This window comes from Neovison vison, chromosome 13 (genome assembly GCF_020171115.1).
Source record: "Neovison vison isolate M4711 chromosome 13, ASM_NN_V1, whole genome shotgun sequence".
In the NCBI taxonomy this organism is placed as follows: domain Eukaryota; kingdom Metazoa; phylum Chordata; class Mammalia; order Carnivora; family Mustelidae; genus Neogale; species Neogale vison.
The window spans coordinates 49212927-49233177 of record NC_058103.1 but is presented as its reverse complement, the minus strand read 5'-3'; the positions used below and the strand labels follow the sequence as shown (position 1 = coordinate 49233177).

Here is a 20251-nt window from a genome sequence, read left to right as displayed (position 1 = left end):
TGTAATCGAGGATATAGAACTATATTAACAATTTAAGAGCTATCAGAGAATGTCACTTACATGGTTGCTTTTCAACAGCATCGATGATCTTTTCCAGTGCATCTTCAAGCTCTACTTCACTGATAGACTCAAGAGCTTCTGTGAGGTACTTAATGGCTTCCCTGAATGGAAAGAAAAGATATGGCAGGCCACTGGTCACCGAGGCTCAAAGTTTTACACCCAAAACTGACAAACACTCATCAATGTGGCATTGAAACTAAAATCTATTCACTCTTCACTGCAAGCAGTGCTCACCTCTCCACTCCTTTCTGAACAAATTCTTCCATTTCTCCCCAGCCAACATAACCATTTTTAAAGCCCCAAATCACATCTTTTTTGAGGAAGGCTTCCTAGACCAGCCCTACCTGCTGCAACCTCTCCTCCCTTATGAATTGTTAAAATTCCTATACACCTCAGATCTGACACATCACAATAGCTTTGTACCAGTTATCGCCTTACATTTAAGGCAGGACTTCATTTGCTTCAATGTCCTGAACATAATAGACACTTAAGTATATATTTATTGGTTTGCTGATGTATTTACTTAAAGTAAATTTTAGTAATTTCATTGTTGTTTTCATTCTTAAAATTAGAAAATTAGACTAGAAAAAAAACTATGATATATGAATATAGTCATAGAAGCAACATTGATTGAAATCACAAGAATCCCTCTGCTCCAAAAGAACCCAGTAAGACCGAACTTTAAAAAAAAAAAAAAAATCCACACGAATCCCTGATTTAAATACCTATAGGGCTCAGAATGAACACTGTCTAAACAATCAACTAATTGCATGCCATTCTGTTTGTAGCATACAACTTCAACTTAACATTATTGTTATTGTCATCACACTAATTGTTCTTAACTTGGGTTGCTCAGTGATTGTTTCATGTGTGGGTATCACAACTCTCCAATTTATCATGGATGATGCTCCTTGGAAACTAGAATTGTGCCATCCTCTGGCAGAGTGCCAAGCATCCTGAAGGTGGTCCACAGATATTTGGTGAGTCCCGAAAATCACACACATTTTGGGTGAATGGTGGGACAGCTCTTAGGATACAGGATCTGGCCCCTGCCAAATCTCCGTGGGCTCCTCCAGTGCTATTCTGCCTCAGGGCCTTTATATTGTCATTTCTCCCCGCTCTTTTCTTCTTCTACTCAAGTCCTGTTCATCCTTGGTCAGCTCAAACCACTTCTTTAATTAAGTCCTTCTTTAATTCTAGAGTAGTTACAATGTTATACATTACCAGAGCACTTCTTTCTTAGGATCCTTTTCACAACTGAAACTAAATAACTATGAACTACTTAATATCCATGGTAGACAGAATTCTAAAACAACCCCTAATAATCCATGCCTCCTGGTATTCACAACCATGTGCAGCCCTTCGCCTTGAGTATGGGCTGGACCTAGTAACTTGCTTCTAACAATAGACTATAGTAAAAGTAATGGAGCATTTTCCTGTACTGTAATTTTAAAAGTAAAATTTTTAAAACAAGATATTACTTCCTTGATTAGGTTACAGAAGACTGTGACTTCTGACTTACTCTTTCTTTTGCTGGCTTTGATGAAGGAAGCTGCCATGTTGGAGAGCACCTCATGGCAAGAAACGGAGGTTGGAGGGAACTCATGGTTGGAGGGTAGCCTCCAACCAACAGCTAGCAAGGACTGAGGCCCAAGTCTAAGAGTGCTGGCAGAACTGAATCCTGCCAACCACTGAATGAACTTGGAAGCAAAACCTGCCCAATAGACATTTGCGATGACCCCATCTTGACTGCAGCTTTATGAGAGACCCTGAAGCTAAGAGAACCCAGCTAAGGGGTGCCTGGGTGGCTCAGTGGGTTAAAGCCTCTGCCTTCAGCTCAGGTCATGATCCCAGGCTCAGGTCAAGATCCCAGGGTCCTGGGATTGAGCCCCGCATTGCATTGCATCATTGCATCAGGGCTCTCTGTTCACCAGGGAGCCTGCTTTCTTCTCTCTCTGCCTTCTTCTCTGCCTACTTGTGATCTCTGTCAAAAAAAACAAAACAAAAAAAAGAACCCACCTAAGCCTACCTGAATTCCTGGCCCACAGAAAAAGTGAGATAATAAAGAGTGTGCTGTTTTCAACCTCTAAATCTCTAAATTTTGGGGTAATCTGTTACGCAGCAATAAATAACTAATATGCTATCTGTTCCCCAAGCTCCACAGTGTCTTCCTCTCTTGTACTCCTTGCCTCAGCACAGTGATCTTAGGATGGACCAAACCCCGTAAAGCTATACACGATCTGACCCAGATCCTGTGTAGACAGGATTTCAGCATATTTCTGACTAAATTAGCTGATGAATGACAGCTGAGTATTAGGTCAAATTCTAAGGGAAGAGAACGAAAAGTTAATTGATCAACTGCTCATATTTGCAAAATGTTAGGGATCAAATGAACAAAATTCATTATTTTCTCCCAGGGCATATCCACTCTTGCCCTTGTTCACCGCTAAACCAGAAGCAAAGTTAAAAGGCTCATAAAATTCATTATTTCAAAAACAAACCAAAAAACTCTCCACACACTGGCAAATGCAGTCATAACCTGGGACAAAAAAGGTATATTCCATCCAGCAGGTATTTAATATGTATCGAAAAAATGCTGTATTCTAAAAAACAAAACAGACTTGGTGAGAAAAATCTTAGGAAAGTGCGTTCTGTAAGTACAGGAAAACATGATTATGGCCAGAAAACCTTTCAAATAAGTTCTAAAGGGAATGTTTAAGGGGGAAGAGAAGGATCTAGGAATGTGCTTCAAACTTACCCACTTTTTAACTCACTCTCTAGGAATTCTCGCTCAGGAATAATACCTGACCCAAATTTGAGAAAGGGGAGGGCTCACAATTTTCACAAAATAAGGTATATTTATATACACGCATATGGGCTTTCCCACGTCGCTCAACTGATGATTCACAAACAAAGTGAAGTCGCTCTGTTATTACCCACATTTAGCTAAGGCACAGACTTGGGGGAGGGGGAGCTGAGAAGTGTCTAAGTCGCAGTGCCAATAAGCCGCTGCCGCGACACAGACCGCCGCTTCTCCGGCTCCACGGGCCACATGCTGGAAGAGAGCCACATCCCACCTGGGAGAAACGTTTTCGACTCGGGGAATTCTAAGAAGGAATCGCAGCCTTTAGACCCTGCCAGATCAATTTCACTTCTTCAAGTTTTTCAAGGGTCTCTGAGATTGAGGGCCAAGCCGCCTACGGGCGCGCGGCGCGGTCGCCTGGCCCTGGCTCTCCCGTCCCGTAAATTGCCCCGGGAAGACTCACCCCCGGAGCAGCAAGCCGCGCAGCTTGAAGGCAGAGACCGCCCGGCTACGAAGCCGCTCCGGCGCCATGTTCGCGTTTTGGCGCCACGGTATCGGCCCCGCCCCTTCCCGGGTTTGCTCCGCCCCCTTCCCCGCCCTATCCGCGCCCCGGCTCGCCCGGCCCCTGACCCCGCCCAGTCTGGGAACCCTCATGTTCCGCCTCTGTCCGGGCTCAGCCGCTGAGAGCTCCCAGTCGCGGGTGCCTACCTGCCTTGTAGGCTGTAGCCCGCGGTCTTGTGGGCTAAAGAGGGAAACGACACCGCACTGTTTTTTGCCCGGAGGCTGAAGGGCGAAAGCGTCCTATCCTGGTGTCGGGTAGGGAATGCGTTTCCCTATCCCAAGCGCGTCCCTGACCTACCGTCACATCGCTGTCATTTTCCGGGACTCCCGTCCGGCTCGGACCCGGGGGCCCCTATGTACTCCTGTTCTCGATTTCACACAGGCTCTGGAAATAGTCTCTGTTTCCACAGGGTTTTCCCCGATATTCACTTGAAGCTGCTGCAAATCACCACCATCCCCACCCATGCTGCTTTGTATTTAAGTTGAGGGCTGCCTTTGTTCCATGTAAAATCGTAAGCGCTAGAAATATACGCACTATAGTGCTGCTCATAAAACTGAAGGGACGGTGGGCTATTTTTTCAACACCCTCGTTTGACAGGTGAGAAAACAGACGCAAAGATGGTAGATGTTTCCCTCAAGATGAAACATTCGGTAAGTGATGTGGTCTGATTCCAGCGAGTGCACTCACTGTTAATCGGCTGCACTTTAAAAACGCTTGCTCCAATGAGTTGAACAAAACCATCCAGTGCTTATAAGTGAACACGCAGCCTTGTAAAACGTGAGGACAATTTCTAAGTACTGATACACAGTGACTTCCAGCGTACAAGATTAACTGTTTTTTTAAAAGTGTGATAGGGGCGCCTGGGTGACTCAGTGAGTTAAGCCTCTGCCTTTGGCTCACGTCAGGATCTCAGGGTCTTGGGATCAAGCCCCGCATCAAGCTCTCTGCTCCGCAGGGGGCCTGCTCCCCCCGTCTCTCTGCCTACTTGTGATCTCTCTCTCTGTGTCAAATAAATAAATAAATAAATAAATAAATAAATAAATAGACAAATCTTTTTTTTTTAAGTATGATAAAGGAGAGGAAATAAGAATACATACATGTATATGTATTTACTTGATTTTTTGTTTTTAAAAACCTGAATGTTGGGCGCCTGGGTGGCTCAGTGGGTTAAGCCGCTGCCTTCGGCTCAGGCCATGATCTCAGGGTCCTGGGATCTAGGCCCGCATCGGGCTCTCTGCTCGGCAGGGAGCCTGCTTCCCTCTCTCTCTCTGCCTGCCTCTCCGTCTACTTGTGATTTCTCTCTGTCAAATAAATAAATAAAATCTTTAAAAAAAAAAAAACCTGAATGTTACACTAGACACTGAAAAAATGACTAACTGTATTCACTTTTTTAAATTCACTTTTTATATTTTATATTCACTTTTTAAAAAAAAAATAGCCTCCATGCCCAGCCTTGAGCCCAATGCAGGGCTTGAACTCACCACCCTGTGATCAAGAGTCAGAGACTAAATGGACAGAGCCCCCCAGAAGCCCCAAAATGGCTAATTGTAAAGAACAATAGGGGAAAAGGATGGGAGTGTGGCTTTCATTCTAGTAAGACTTTCAACCATAGACTTATTTATGTTTTACATACTCAAAAAATAGAAAAGAAAAAAGTAAACTTAAAATTGAAAGCACATCCAAATTAATACACCTAACTGTGCATTAAATTGAAACTATAACATCACAGAAAAAACTGATTATTGAACACAGTTCTCTGTTTATTTTCGGTGAAATATATTCTTTTTTTATTTTTAAAGATTTTATTTATTTCTTTATTTGACAGACAGAGATCACAAGTAGGCTGAGAGGCAGGCAGAGAGAGAGAGGAGGAAGCAGGCTCCTTGCTGAGCAGAGAGCCTGATGTGGGGCTTGATCCCGGATTTTGGGATCCTGACCTGAGCCGAAGGCAGAGGCTTTAACCCACTGAGCCACCCAGGCGCCCCAGTGAAATATATTCTGAGGACAAAAACATTGCAAAGAAAATTTGAATATTTATGTAAGAAAGGTGAAGAAGTAAAAACAGAGAAATATACAGTCTGATTCTCATTATTTGGGGTAGTTATGTTCTATAAAGTCACCACTGACATGGTATTAGCAAATACTTAATCATTGCTACTAGAGGAAATATAGGAAAATACAGGATCAGGTTCTTGTGAGCCTCTGATTCTTGGGTTAGGCAGCTTTATGCAAAGGCTCCTGCCAACAGCCAGCACCAACTTGCCATCCAAATCTCTTTCAGCGGCTAACTCAAAAGTCCTAATACTTCGTGACTCCAAAATCAATATATCTAGCTCCTTTTTCTCTCTGCTTCAAATCCAACTCAGTATGCCCCCAAATGAACTCACCATCATCCCTCTCAAATCTGTTCCTCCTCTCATGTTCACTACACTAATTCATTACCTCTTCACCCACTAGCACATATTGGAAGAATGCAGTTCCATGAGGGTTTGTTTTTTGTTTTTTTGTTTTGTTTTGTTTTGTTTTTTTAAGATTTATTTATTGAGAGAGAGAGAAAGAGGGCTCACACATGCAAGCAAAATGGGGAGCAGAGGGAGGGGGAGAGAGAATCTTAAGCAGTCTCCACGCCCAGTGTGGAGCCTGATGTGGGCTCAATCTCACAACCCTGAGATCATGACCTGAGCAGAAATCAAGAGTTGGATACTTATCCAACAGAGCCACTCAGGTGCCCCTTTTTTTCTTAAGGCTGAATAATATTCCATTGTATATTTACAATGTATATTCCATGTGTATATATATATATATATATATATATTGCATTTTCTTTATCCATTCATCCACTGATGGACATTTACATTGTTTACATATCTCAGCTATTCCTTAATAATGCTGCAATGAGCATGGGAGTGTAGTTATAGCTCTTCAAAATAGTGATTTTATTTCCTGTGGATATATACTTTGAAATGAGATTGTTGGATCACAAAGTAGTTCTATTTTTAATTTTCTGAAGCACCTCCATACTGTTTTCCATAATGGCTGTACCCAATTTGCATTCCCAACAACTGTGCACGAAGGTTTCCTTTTCTCCACATCCTCACCAGTACTTATCTTTTGATGTTTTGATAACAGCTGTGCTACTAGGTATGAGGTGACGTCTCATTGCAGTTTTGTCTCATCTGCATTTCCCTAATAATTAGTGATATTGAGCACCTTTCATATACCTGTAGGCCATTTGTATATCGTCTTTGGAAAAATGTCTATTCAGGCCATTTGCCCATTTTATAATCCAGTTGTCTGTTTTTTGTTTGTTTTTGTAATTTTATGAATTCTTTACATATTTTGCATATTAACCTTTATTGGGTATATAATTTACAAATATTTTCTCCCATTCTTTTGATTTCATTGATTGTTTCCTTTATTGGGCAGATTTTTTTTTATTTTTTTAACGATTTTATTTATTTAACAGAGAGAGAAAGGAAGAGAGTTCAAGCAGGGAAGTCACGGAAATAGAGAGAGAAACAGATTCTCTGCTGAGCAGGGAGCAGGATGCAATGTGATGCGGGCACGGTTCCCAGGACCCTGGGATTATGACCTGAGCCAAAAGCAGACGTGTAACTGACTGAGCCATTCAGGTGCTCCGAGCAGAATCTTTTTAGTTTGATGCAGTCCTACTTGCTTATTTTTGCTTTTGTTGCCTGTGCTTTTGGTATCATCTCCAAAAAAATCACTGCCAAGACCTATGTCAGAGAGCTAACCCCCCTCTTTTTTTCTAGGAGTTATACAGTTTTGGGTTGAATGTTTAAGTAAAGTCCATTTTTAGTTGATTTTTGTGTATGGTGTAAGATAAGGGTCCAGTTGCATTCTTTTGCATATGCTATTCAGTTTTCCCAATACTGTTTATTAAGGAGAGACTCTTTTCCCATTGTATATCCTTGGCTCCTTTGTCATAAATTAATTAACTATATATGTATGGGCTTATTTCCAAGCTCTCTCTTCTGTTCCTTCAATCTCTATATCTATTTTTATGCTAATGCCATATTGTTTTGATTGCTGGAGCTTTATAATATAGTTTGAAATCAGGACAATACATTTTTTTATAGTCACCTGGTTGGCAAAATTTAAACCGTAGATGATATCAAGGATTAAAAGCAATTGGACTTGTTATCTACTGCTGATGGGCATACAGATTGTTACAAATACTTTGGAAAGCAACTTGGTATTATCCAGTAAAGTTGAAGATGTTCATACCTCATAAGCCAACAAGCTCAATTCTAGGTATATTTTTTAGAATGAGGATCAGCAAGCTACAGTTTCATCCCCCACACCTCCCACCTACACACACTTAGATACTTGAACGCTAGCTTAGTTCCTAACAGCTCAAGGTCACATCGCCTAGAATGACCCCAGGACCTCTTAGAGGGATCAAGGCCACTGGGAGAATTTTGTTTGTTCCGGTCCCAACTCTGGTGGTAGGCAGATAGATCCCGAGCCCTCTCTTACAGCAGTTACTTTACAAAGTTTGCAATTATAAATAATTTTCTCTGCCTTTAAGATGTAAATCTACCATCCTAAACCATTTCTCTGAAGATGGAAGAGAGATCTTTTTGAAATGCAAACATTCAGGGAGAGAATCATGGCTTTCAATCCCAGTTCCTGAGTGGGAAGATAAAGGCCTCACTTTGGTGGGGGCCTTGTTTTAACTTGCACCACCAGTTCTGGTCATAAAGATAGAAGTTTGTTTCTTCCCTGGTTAGGCTCCAGTTAGCAAGCCCAGATGGCTTAGTCACATGGATCACCCCCATCCTCAGCGCTCCCCAGTGCCTTCCCATAAGCACATCCCTGCCTTTCAAAAGTCTCCAGCCTTCTGTTTCCGTGAAGTTGATTTCAGGTCATACTGGACTCCCTTCCTTATGGCGGTAGTTTATTACTGGAAAAAAAAAAAATCTATCCTTACCTCCTTAACCAGTGTCTGATTTCATCTTTGACAAAGGCCACAATGATGGTGTGGCTAATGGAGTTTGAGGAACAAGGGTATATAATGTTCTGTTTGGAATTATTTTCTTTCTATGATATAAATCCCGCCTCTATCGTCTTTTTACTCTTATCTTTCATGTCGGTAAAATTTAATAGAAATACAAATGACTCCTAAGAGTGGGTTTTGAAAGAAAGTACGGTAGGCTTCTGAGTGTCATGTCGGGAACAATGCATCAGAGAAGAGATAGAGCACATTCCATAGGGAGAAGATCCATAAGTCTGTGAGTAGAATTATTCCAGTAGCAGGAGGAGTTTAAAGGCGTAAGTGACTAAGAGATTATAATCCTAAGAATTCACAGAAATCTTGGAGAGGGCTTTGGAACTCCACTGCAGGTGGAAAGGGGGTTCCTGGGACAAAGACGCACCATGAGCATGTGGGTTACATATATTAATAACTACTACTAGTGCTACCACTATTTACTGAGTACCTACTGTACACCAGACCTGTGCTGGATGTTACCCATCTTTCTGTCTTCAGTCTTGACTCCCCCATTTGCCCCACAATCCAAAGTAAATGTTCTTTTTTTAAATTTAATTCAATTTTTTAAAAACTTTTTTTTTTATTTGACAGAGTTAGGAGCACGGGGAGTGGGAGAGGGAGAAGCAGGCTCCCCGCTGAGCAGGGAGCTTGATGTGGGGTTCGATCCCACCACCCTGGGATCATGACCCGAGCTGAAGGCAGCCACTGAACAACTGAGCCACACAGGCAGTCTTCTTTTTCTTCTTCTTCTTCTTCTTCTTTTTTTTTTAAGATTTATTTATTTATTTATTTGAAAGAGAGAGAGGGAGAGACAGAGACAGCATAAGCAAGGGAAGAGGCAGAGGGAGAGGGAGAAGTAGACTCCTCGCTAAGCTGGGAACCAGGTGTAGGGCTCCATACCAGGACCTAGGGACCACAACTTGAGCCTAAGCAGACACTTAACCACGTGAGCCACCCAGGCACCCCAACAAAGTAATGTTCTAATAATTAAGTTACATTATTTGCTCCTCACTTAAGACCATTTTGGGTGACAGTTAAAGTTTAGACTCCTTGGCATAATGAACAAAACTGCGTGACTTCCTGTCTCAACTTCATCCCTGGCTGCTCTCTATAATCATTCTAGTCATACTAAACTCTTCATACAACTTTTAAGAAAACTCAAGTGTCTCTCTTTGTGCACCCCCTTCCTCAATAGATCGCATCTTTCCTTCCCATTTTTCTGCTGTATTTTGTCCACATTTTGACTATACAACTCCTCATCCTACACCACATCTATTTCTTTATATATCTTTACCTCTGACTGGACTTAGAAGCCCCTGTGTTAGAGCTATGTTTTATTCATCTTAAAATTCACTTTGTCTTTTTGCTCATTTAGTCAACAAATATTTATTTAGTGTCTACTTGGTACTAGGTTCTGGGGAGTCAATAATACTTGAGTCCTTCAGTGTTTCCAGTCTAATAGAGCCTGAGAACCCATGCTCTACATTAACCAGGTACTTAATATATACCGACTAATGAATAAATGAACTTATTCTGAGTCTTGAGCAGCCACAAGCTCTTCAAAGAATGATTCTGGACAAGCGCATTTACAGACACTGGTAGAGTTATCATCTTCCTTCCTGGCCATAGCATCTTTTAATGACAAAGGTTCACCAGCTTTGTCTGTAGGGGGCCAAACAGTCAATATTTCCAGCAGTGTGGGCTATATGGTCTTTGTTGCAACTGCTCAACTCAGACCACCCAACCCTGTGGTTGTGGGGTTAAAGCAGCCATAGTCAACGTTTAACTGAATTAGGGTGGCTGTGTGCCAATAAAACATCATGGACAGATGATGAAATTTGATCTTCTCAATCTCACGAGTCACAAAACAACATTCTTCTTTTGATTTTTTTCAAACATCTAAAAATGTAAAATCATCTTAGTTTGTGGGCAGTACAAAAGCAGGTGGCAGAGTGACTTTGGCCCCCAGGCTATAGTTTGCTGGAAGACATTTTAAAAAATCCCTAATGAAAAACAGAGATTATATATATATATATATATATATAATCTATATATATGTATATACATTATATTTTAATATATTGTAATATATTGTCATATACATATGTGTATTATACATTACACTATTGTAATTGTTATATACTATATAATATATAGATTTCTATAATTATTATATACATATACATACATATACACATATGATATATATTAAATATTTATTTCTAATAAATACATACAAACACACACACACACCCTCCATTCTTGTGGATAACCGTCTTTGCTGGAGGGTGAATGGAAAAGGAAACCCACACAAAGCATTAGTTAATTAATATATTATGTCACAGCAGCAGCAACACTATGAACCAGAAGTCTATTTATCGAGGGAATAAGATACACGGTTAGGTTGTACTGCCAAAACAACGCGGTCCCAAGCGGAAAGAAATCAGCAGGTGGCAGGACTCCGAAGCCAAGGCACCCCCCCTCACTGTTCAGACCCGAGCATCCCTAACCGGCAACGCCACCCTGGGCCGGGCTTCCCGGGCGGGCTGCGGGACGGCGCAGACGCACTCGTTCCGCCTTCCCACCAATCTCGACCCTCGACGCGTTCCGTTCGTGCGTGGAGGAGCCCGGCGGGAGGAGAGGCCGCTCCGTGGGCAGGAGATGCGGCGCGCCCGGCGGCTGGACCGGGCGACGGCGCGGATGGCGGACTCGCAGCCGTTATGCGTGGCGGAGAGGCGCAGAGGCCACTGTGCCGTGGTGGACGGAAACTTCCTCTACGTGTGGGGGGGCTACGTGGTAAGGGGAAGAGGCGGGACGGGGCGGACTCGCGCCGGGAGCCCGTCCGGCCTCTGGGCCCGAGCGGACGCCGAGCGCCCGCCCACACCCGGCCCCGAGGCGGGGGCCGGCCGCGGCCAGGGTCCGGCGCGCCCGGCGCCCCCCGCGCCCCGCCCGTCCCTCCGCCGTCGGCCGCTCTCCCAGCCGCGCCAGGGCTTGACGCCGCCCCGCCGTTGCTTCCACTTTCAAAGCCTTCAAACCCGCGTTCCGGGGCTCTTCCCACTCTCCGGCCCCCCTCCCCCCGACTCCCCGCAGCTGTCCAGTAACCCCTGGTCTGGACAACGCTAAGTCCGTCTCTGCGCGATTAATTATCTCTAAATGCTTGCGCAGACTTGCAGGCACGACGAGGACGCCGTGCTGTTTATTATTTTGTAAATATTTCCCTTTTTTTGCTCCAGCGCGATTCGGAATATTGAAATCACTGAAGCATTTGAATATTTCTAAGCGATTTTTAGTGGCATTCCTTTATCATTGGGCAATTACGAAGTTTTTTCGAGCCTCAAAATAGAGGCATATTAGCAAAAATATACTAAAAATTGCTTAAATGCTTATTACAGGAGAGGTTTGAATGTGTGTATTTGTTTTATAATCATAGGATTATAGAACCAAGGATTCTAAAGCCAGAAAACAGTTCAGGAATATATGCCAACCACTTCGGTTTACAGGTTTTTTTTAAAAAAAAGGCAAGCCATCTGGAAGTTCTCTTGGAAATAGAACCTACATTTTCTGACTGTCTCGATACTATTATGTGACAGATGTAACATGACTGAATCACTCACTGAAATAAAGTACATACTATCTCTGTTAAATGATTCTCAGATCCAAGTCGGTTTTTGTTGTTGTTTTGTTTGTGTGTTTATTTTTAATTTGGTGCAGTATCAGGAGGGGAAAATTAGAACTAACCTTTGAGTGCCTACTATACCTGGCATGTGCTAGGAACTTACACATCCCTAATCTTATATAATCTTTTCCATACCCTGTAAGGTAAGTAATAGCCCCATTAAAAATAAGCATGATGAGTCAAAGAGAATGAGTCAATTAGAATGAATAATGGCCATTTGACCTCAAGGGCAGGAGATTCCAAGGTAGGTATACTGGATTTCCAAAGGCTATTTTTTCCATGATAAACTAACATAAATTAGATGACTCTGCTTTCTCAATGTCTAATATTTCCACCATTTGTTCTTTATAGAAAAAGAGCCTAGATATAATGATGGTTTTATGCAGAAGAAATATTTTGATTGTTTTTGAGCTCTGCCACTTGAAGATGTAGGTGTCAAACTTCCTCTGTTATATTGATTCTTAATATTGTAAAAGTTAAGTGAAAAAAATCTCATTTAAAAAAGTAATCCATTATCTCAGATCTGGTGACAGTGTATATTTCTCTTGGGTCTACAAATGAAATGTCTGAATATTTTTAATCTTGTAATCTTGAAAATCGTGTAATTGATAAGATTCCAGGTGTTCAAGTTGTAGTCAGTGAGTAGATCAATGAGTAGAGTGCTGTTAGAACTGCTCTGAAAAGTGCCTTACAGCTTTAACTAGAGTCTGCTACAGGCATACCTTGGATGTTGGGGATTTGATTCCAGACCACCACTATAAAGGAGGTCAAATTATTTTTTTGGTTTCCTAGTGCATATAAAAGTTATGTTTACATTATACTGTAGTCTATTAAATGTGCAATGGCAAGATGTCTAAAAAATACGCATACTCTAATTTAAAAATATCTTATTGCTAAAAAATGCTAACCATCATTGAGCTTTGAGTAGGCCTTAATCTTTCTGCCGGTGGATGGTCTTGCCTTGATGTTAATGGTTGCTGACTGATCAGGGTGATGGTTGCTGAAGGTTGAGTGGCTGTGGCAATTTAGAATAAGACAGTGATGAAGTTTGCATTATCAATTGACTCTTGCTTTCATTAATGATTTCTTTGTAGCATGTGATGCTCTTTGATAGCATTTTACCAACAGTATAACTTCTTTCAAAACTGGAGTCAGTACTCAAACCATCCTGCTGCCTGATTAAGAATAGAAAATGTAATATTCTAAATCCTTTGTTGTCATTTCCACCATCTTCACAGTCTCTTCACCAGGAGCAGAGTCCATCTCAAGAAGCCACTTTCTTTGTTCATGCATAAGAAGGAACTCCTCATAAGCTCAAATTTTATCCTGAGATAACAGCAACTCAGTCACCTCTTTAGGCTTCACTTCTAATTCTAGTTCTCCTGCTATTTCTATCACGTCTGCAGTTCCTTCCTCCACTGAAGTCTTGAACCTTCAGTTTTTGAAAAAAAAAAAAAAAAAACACAATATCCGTGAAGTGCAGTAAAGCTAGTGCAATAAAACAAGATATGCCTGTACTTTTTAAATTCCAGGGATTATCAGCAGCTAAAATATGTCTAAGACATGAGTGGAAGGAAAAAATGGGAGGCAAGGAAGAGACACCGAATATCATGAGAAAAAGTAGAATCCTTCTGTTTTATTCAGATCCTTCTGAACAGAAAATAGCTAAAAGGCCGTGGAATCTGGAGGTAATCCAGTAGTCAGTAATGAAGAATAATGATCAAATAATTCCAGATTGTATAACTGCAGTTTTCGTCCTTACTAACAAAAAAAAAATGTGTGTTAAAATTCATAAATATATATCCTGAAGCTTGAATGGCCTACAGATAACTGTCTAGATTACTCATTACTCTGTTGTCAGATGTATTCTGTAGGGTAGTGTATCAGAAAACAGTTCTACCTCTCTCTAGAGTAAGAGTGGAAGGCTGAAAAGAGTAAGTGGCATATTTGAATTTGCACCTACTTCTTCCATATCCTTTCAGTATCATGCAAACTTTATTTATTTCTTTTTAAAGATTTTATTTATTTATTTGACAGAGAGAGATCACAAGCAGGCAGAGAGGCAGGCAGAGAGAGAGAGAGAAGGAAGCAGGCTTCCGGCTGAGCAGAGAGCCTGATGCGGGGCTTGATCCCAGGACCCTGCGATCATGACCTGAGCCAAAGGCAGTGGCTTAACCCACTGAGCCACCCAGGCGCCCCTCATGCAAACTTTAGTACTGCTGCAAGGAATGTTGAGAATTTCTGAGTAGTTTTCCCAAATTTTGGAGGAAAAGCATAGGGGTTTAGCATGTTTGTAGGTTGTATGCTTTCCTCTTAGGGTTTTATTTCCATTAACACAATTGCTCTTAATAATTTTTGCCCTGAAATTTTCCTTATAAAAAATATGTACATAAATATGCTTAACTACATATTTCTCTTCTGGATGTGGACATAAAGCGAAGATCAATTTAGAACATGTCTGAAAAGAATCAAGATGAGAGGCTTACAGTGCCAGATATTAAAACATGCCACAATACTGTAATAGTTACAGCAGTGCTCCTGATGCAAGATGAGTTAACATGATGGAATGGAAAAGAAGTTACATAAACGGCCTAGCATACCAAACTATTTATACTTAAAAGGTAGCATTTTAATTCTGGAAAAACAATTATTTAATAAATGGAGAAAATGATAGATTAAAGCCTTAAGATTGAAGAGTTGTTTTTTTTTTCTTTCTTTCTTTCTTTTTTTTTTTTTTAAGATTTTATTTAGAGAGAAACAGTGAGAGAGCATGAGGGGAGAAGGTCAGAGGGAGAAGCAGACTCCCCGTGGAGCTGGGAGCCCAATCCAGAACTCGATCCTCGGACTCCGGGATCACAGTCTGAACCGAAGGCAGTTGGTTAACCAACTGAGCCACACAGGCATCCCATGGATTGAAGAGTTAATGTAGGAAAATTAAGCTATATCATATCAGAAGAAAATGTGTGACTCTTAAAATCTTAAGTTGAGAAAAGAAAAATGAATTGGGTAAAAGTATGAAGGAAAAAGATTGGTAGATAAAACTTTTAAAAAAGCAAAAAAACATGCCTTTAAACAGCATAAAGTAAAAAGGCTAATGACAAACTGGGGAAAATATTTGCAACATATATGATGGGCAAAAATAGAGATTTATAAATATCTATACCAATAAAAGTATCTCCATTGAAAATTGATCAGTGGATATGTACAAGCAACTTACACAAGAAGAAATACAATATGAATCAAAGGAACCCAACTGAAAATGAGATTTTTCTTCTTCAATTTGCAAATATCAAAGAGAATTTTTGAGAAGACATGAGGAAATTAATTAATCTGATAATGGGAGCAAGATTTGTATAACCTTTTTTAAGGAGAAGTTTAGTGATGGGTATCAAAAGCCTTAAGTATGTGTTCTCTTTAACCTAATCGTTCTGCTTTACATACTCTTAGACCGTGACATAGGCTGTTCATGTCATGCGGAAGACACTTATTCTTTTCAGATGCCCAAAATTTGAACCTCCTTTCTCTATTGTAGTATCGCCCATCAAATGTCTTGTAGGGATATTTGTTGTAGTTGTCTGACTAGCTCCTACCTACTTCACTAGAATGTAAATTCTATAAAGATAGAGGTTTTGTTCCCTGTTGTAGTCCCAGCATCTAGTCTATATGGCACCTATAAAAAGAGGCTGGGTGCCATGTACTCATTTTTCTAGCCTCCTTTGCAGCTAGGTTGTGGGCAAGTGGCTTGGACTCGGTTAGATCAATCTGCTAGATTTGGACTTGGAGTAAAGGTGTAAGAACGAGGACCTGAAGAGGATTCGTAACCAGCAGTAGAATCTATAGGAAGATGGAGGTCCCTGACATAAAGGGCAGAGCTACAAACTGCAGCATGTTGCTTCCCAGTGATGGGTTAGCTCACCTGTCCTGTTCTCTGGCTCAATTTCAGAACTTGCTCTTCCTCATGGAGATCAGAGGCTGGTTCTCCAGCTTCCCTTGAGGATTTTGTGAGAGACTTCATATTCACTTCAGAAAATTTTAGATTCTTAATGTTAAAATTTAAAACGTATGTACAAAAAGGACATGTAAAATAAGTATCATTTAAGTTAAACATGTTTAACTTCCAGATTAAGAAATCGACTAGAACAAGTACCTTAGAAGTTTTGTTTGTCTTTCACTTACTACAATGCTCCTCCCACCCAACAGGGTACCAGTATCTTGATTTCTAGTTAATCACTCTTTATAGTTTTGCCACACACATGTCTATCTCTAAACAGTATATTATTTGGTTTTGGAATCCTAGCATACATTTTCTTTTGTGACTTAGTTCTTTTAGTAAATGTATGTGTTTTAGATTCACACATTGCTTGTATTTGGCTAGTGTGCCCTTGCATGGCTGTACCAGTTTTGACTTGATGTCCATTCTGATTCGTCAGTTTCCATGCTGCCTGGTTGTTAAATATCTTGAAAATCACCCCTGAATTCACTCACCTGATGTCTGTCCTGTACAAGATTCTTTTGTGTGAATTTACTGCAATTTATCTATTCCACTATTGTTGAATATTTGAATGTTTTTGTCTTTTTTTTTTTTGGTATTGTTAACAAGTGATAGACTGAACATTTTTATAACATGTCTCCTATTTATACGTGCACAAGAGCATGCATACCCTCTAGGGCACATACCAAGGAATGGACTGCTGGGTCACTGGGCATCCACATCTCCAAATTTACTCAGAGATGTCCATTTCCCAAATATTTGTATCAATTTGCACTCCCATCAGCCTCCTCCTTGCTTCACATCCTTGACAACATTTGGTACCATCTGGCCTGAAATATTTTGCCAATCCAGTGAGTGTGACATATTTCATTGTGGTTTTATTTGCTTTCCTATGATTACTATTACATTAAGTGTCTTTTCCTATGAACTATTATAAACTATTTGTATTTCGTCTTCTGTAAAAATGGCAGTTCATATCTTTTGCTCATTTGTCTATTTGGGTTATTTGTTTTTTTCAAACTGATTATAGGAATTCTTTAAGTATATAATTATATGAATTGAATAGGTCTTCTCAGTTTGTAGCTTGTCTTTGGGCTTTCTGGATGATTGTGTTTTATTCAACACAAGTTCGTCATTTTAATGTAATTTCAGTCTTTTCCTTAATGGTTTGTGCATTCTTCATCTTTAATCTTCAACAATATGGAGATCATAAAATTTTCTATATTGTCTTCTAAACAGTTTTCAGTTTTGCCATCCTTGTTTCAACCCTTTTTTATTTTTTAAAGGTTTTATTTATTTGTCAGAGAGAGAGAGAGCAAGCGCGAGTGCATAAGCAGGCAGAGGCGGAGAGAGAAGCAGGCTCCCTGCAGAGCAAGGAGCCCGATGCGAGAAATCCCAGAGCCCTGGGATCATGACCTGAGCTGAAGGCAGCGGCCTAACTGACTGAGCCACCCAGGTGTCCCACAACCCTTCTTTAATCTAAATTTTTTGTTTGCTTAATTGGTTTAAGATAGGGATCCAGTTTCATTATTTTTTCTATATGGATAACCAATTGTCCTTGTGTCATATATTAAATAGTTCCCCTTTCCATGCTAATGTGCAAACTCAATCTATCACACATCAGCTTTTCATGTATGTGTGATCTGTTTTTAGGTTCTTTATTATATTCAATTATCTCTTTATTCTTTTGACAGAACCACATTATGTAAATTGCAATAGCTTTATTAAAAGCTTAAATGTTTAAATGTTAAATTAGAAGTTTAAATACCCACTCTGTCTTGTTCTATTTTGGCTTTTTAGAGCCTTTTGTGCTTTTGTAGTTTTCTTTACTATTTATTTTTGCAGTAAAATATGTAAAAATTATAATTTGCCATTTTAGCTCATAGTTTAGTGTGCAATTCAGTGGCATTAATTACATTCATAACATTATACAATGTTACCTCTGTCTAGTTCCAAAATTCTTTATTTCTCCAAACAGAAACTCTGTATTCATTCTGCCATAACTCATACTCCTTTCCTCAGTCCCTGGTAACTTCTAATCTTTTTGTCTTTATGAATTTGTCTTTTTCTAGATATTCTAAAGAATTGAAATAATAGAGTATTTTCTGAGTCTGGTTTATTTTACTTACCACAATGTTTTCAAGGTTCATCTGTGTTATAGTATGTATAAGAACCTCACTCTTTTTTACAGCTGAATAAGATACATTGTATGTCTGTACCACATTCTGCTTTTCCACTCATCTGTTGATGGGATACTTGGACTGTTGCCATTTGTTGTGTACTGTGAATAATGCTGCTATGAAATTGGCATACAAATAGCTGAGCCCCTATTTTCAATTCTTTTGAGTACCTAGGAGTTGAAATGCTGGGTCACACGGTTATTCTGCATTTAACTCTTAGAGGAACTGTGTAATTGTTTTCACAGTGCTTCCTCATCTGTATAAACTTGAGAGTGAGATTGTCAAATAAAGTACCCTATTGAAATTTTATGTTACTGTATTTAATCATTAGATCATAGAAAGGTGACAGACATGTTGTGGAATTGAGTCTTCTCCAATTATATAGTATATCTCTCTACTCAGGATTTCTTTTAATGTCTTTTGATAATGTTTTACAGTGTTTACATAGGGATCTTGTATATCTTTTGTGTATTTATTTCTTTGTATTTTTTATTTGTATTGTTAATTTTTTTATAACTAAATTCTCTGGTTATTGCTGGTGTTTTGAAATACAATCGACCTTGAATACTTTTGATTCTGGCAAGCTTTCTTAATTTACATTAATTCTCATAATGCATCTGTTAATTTTCTTTTTATTTTCTATGTAGATAGTCATATAATTAGCAAGTGATGACAGTTTTGTTTCTTCCATTCAAATTTTATTCCTTTAATTTTCTTTACTGCACTGGTGGACCCCAAGTACAATGTTAAATAGCAGCTGTTTTTTTTTTTTCTTGTTTCTAATCTCAGAAGGGTAGTTTTCAACTATTAACCATTAAGTTTGATGTTTGTGTTAGTCTTTTGTTTATTTGTTTGTAGATAACCGTTTTCAAATTGAGGAAGTTTTCTTCCATCTAATTTTCGATGAATGGCTGTTGAATTTTGGAGAGTGATTTTTCTGCATCATACTGAGATAAACATATTTTTTCTCCTTTAGTCTTTTTTTTTTTAAGATTTTATTTATTTATTTGACAGGCAGAGATCACAAGTAGATAGAGAGGCAGACAGAGAGAGAGGAGGAAACAGGCTCCCTGCTGAGCAGAGAGCCCTATGCGGGGCTCTATCCCAGGACTCTGGGATCATGACCTGAGCTGAAGGCAGAGGCTTTAACCCACTGAGCCATCCAGGCGCCCCTATCTCCTTTAGTCTTTTAACAGGATAATTTATAGTAATAGTATTATAATGCTAAACCAATATTGCATTTTCTAGGTTAAATGTAAGTTAATATAATTTTTAAAAAATACATTACTGGGTCCAGTTTGCTAATTATTGAGGGAGGATTTTTTTTTAATTTTCTTTTTTTTTTTAAATTAACACATAATGTATTATTAGCCCCAGGGGTGCAGGTCTGTGAATCGTCAGGCTTACACACTTCACAGTACTCACCATAGCACATACCCTCCCCAATGTCCATAACCCAGCCACCCTCTCCCTTCCCCGCTCTCCCCAGCAACCCTGTTTGTTTTGTGAGATTAAGAGTCTCTTATGGTTTGTCTCATTGAGGGAGGATTTTTACATCCCTTCATAAGTGGATTGGGTATTGTTCCTTCTTTTATTTTTGGGATGGTTTTTGTAAGAAAGAGTTCATTATTCTTTGAATGTTTGGAAGACCTCATCTGTAAAGCCATCTGGTACTTTGTAGGGGAGGTTTTAAATCTCAGATTCAATCTATTTAAGGCTATGGATTGTGGAGATTTTCCTTTTTTTTTTTCTTGAGTCAAATTTGGTAAGGTTCCCTCACCCCCCACCACTAGCCCCAGGAATCTATCTACTTCATTTAGTTTTAAATTTTCTTGGCATAAATCTGAGTTGTTCATAATACCCTCTATTTAATCTCTGTAGTAGTTATAGGTATATCCCTTTTTCTGTTCCTAAAATCATTTAATAGCAACTTCCTTTCTTTCCTCTTTTGAATAATTTTGCCAG

The 20251-nt window shown here is 39.7% G+C and overlaps 2 protein-coding genes across 3 annotated transcripts in view; one reads left to right on the top strand and one right to left on the bottom strand.

The window, feature by feature from the left end:
- The window catches only part of POLE2 (DNA polymerase epsilon 2, accessory subunit), a 28638-nt gene extending 25221 nt beyond the window's left edge, over positions 1-3417 (bottom strand). For both annotated transcript variants that reach the window (XM_044231454.1, XM_044231455.1), the window contains exons 1-2: positions 3327-3417; positions 61-161 (exon numbers count right to left, since the gene is read on the bottom strand). In XM_044231454.1, coding sequence (XP_044087389.1) covers positions 61-161; positions 3327-3394 — 169 coding nt within the window. In that variant the 5' untranslated portion in view covers positions 3395-3417. The remainder of the gene's footprint in view (positions 1-60; positions 162-3326) is intronic.
- Positions 3418-11100: 7683 nt separating this feature from the next.
- KLHDC1 (kelch domain containing 1) overlaps positions 11101-20251 on the top strand; it is a 51663-nt gene continuing 42512 nt past the window's right edge. Inside the window, exon 1 of the mRNA XM_044231035.1 lies at positions 11101-11235. Coding sequence (XP_044086970.1) covers positions 11101-11235 — 135 coding nt within the window. The remainder of the gene's footprint in view (positions 11236-20251) is intronic.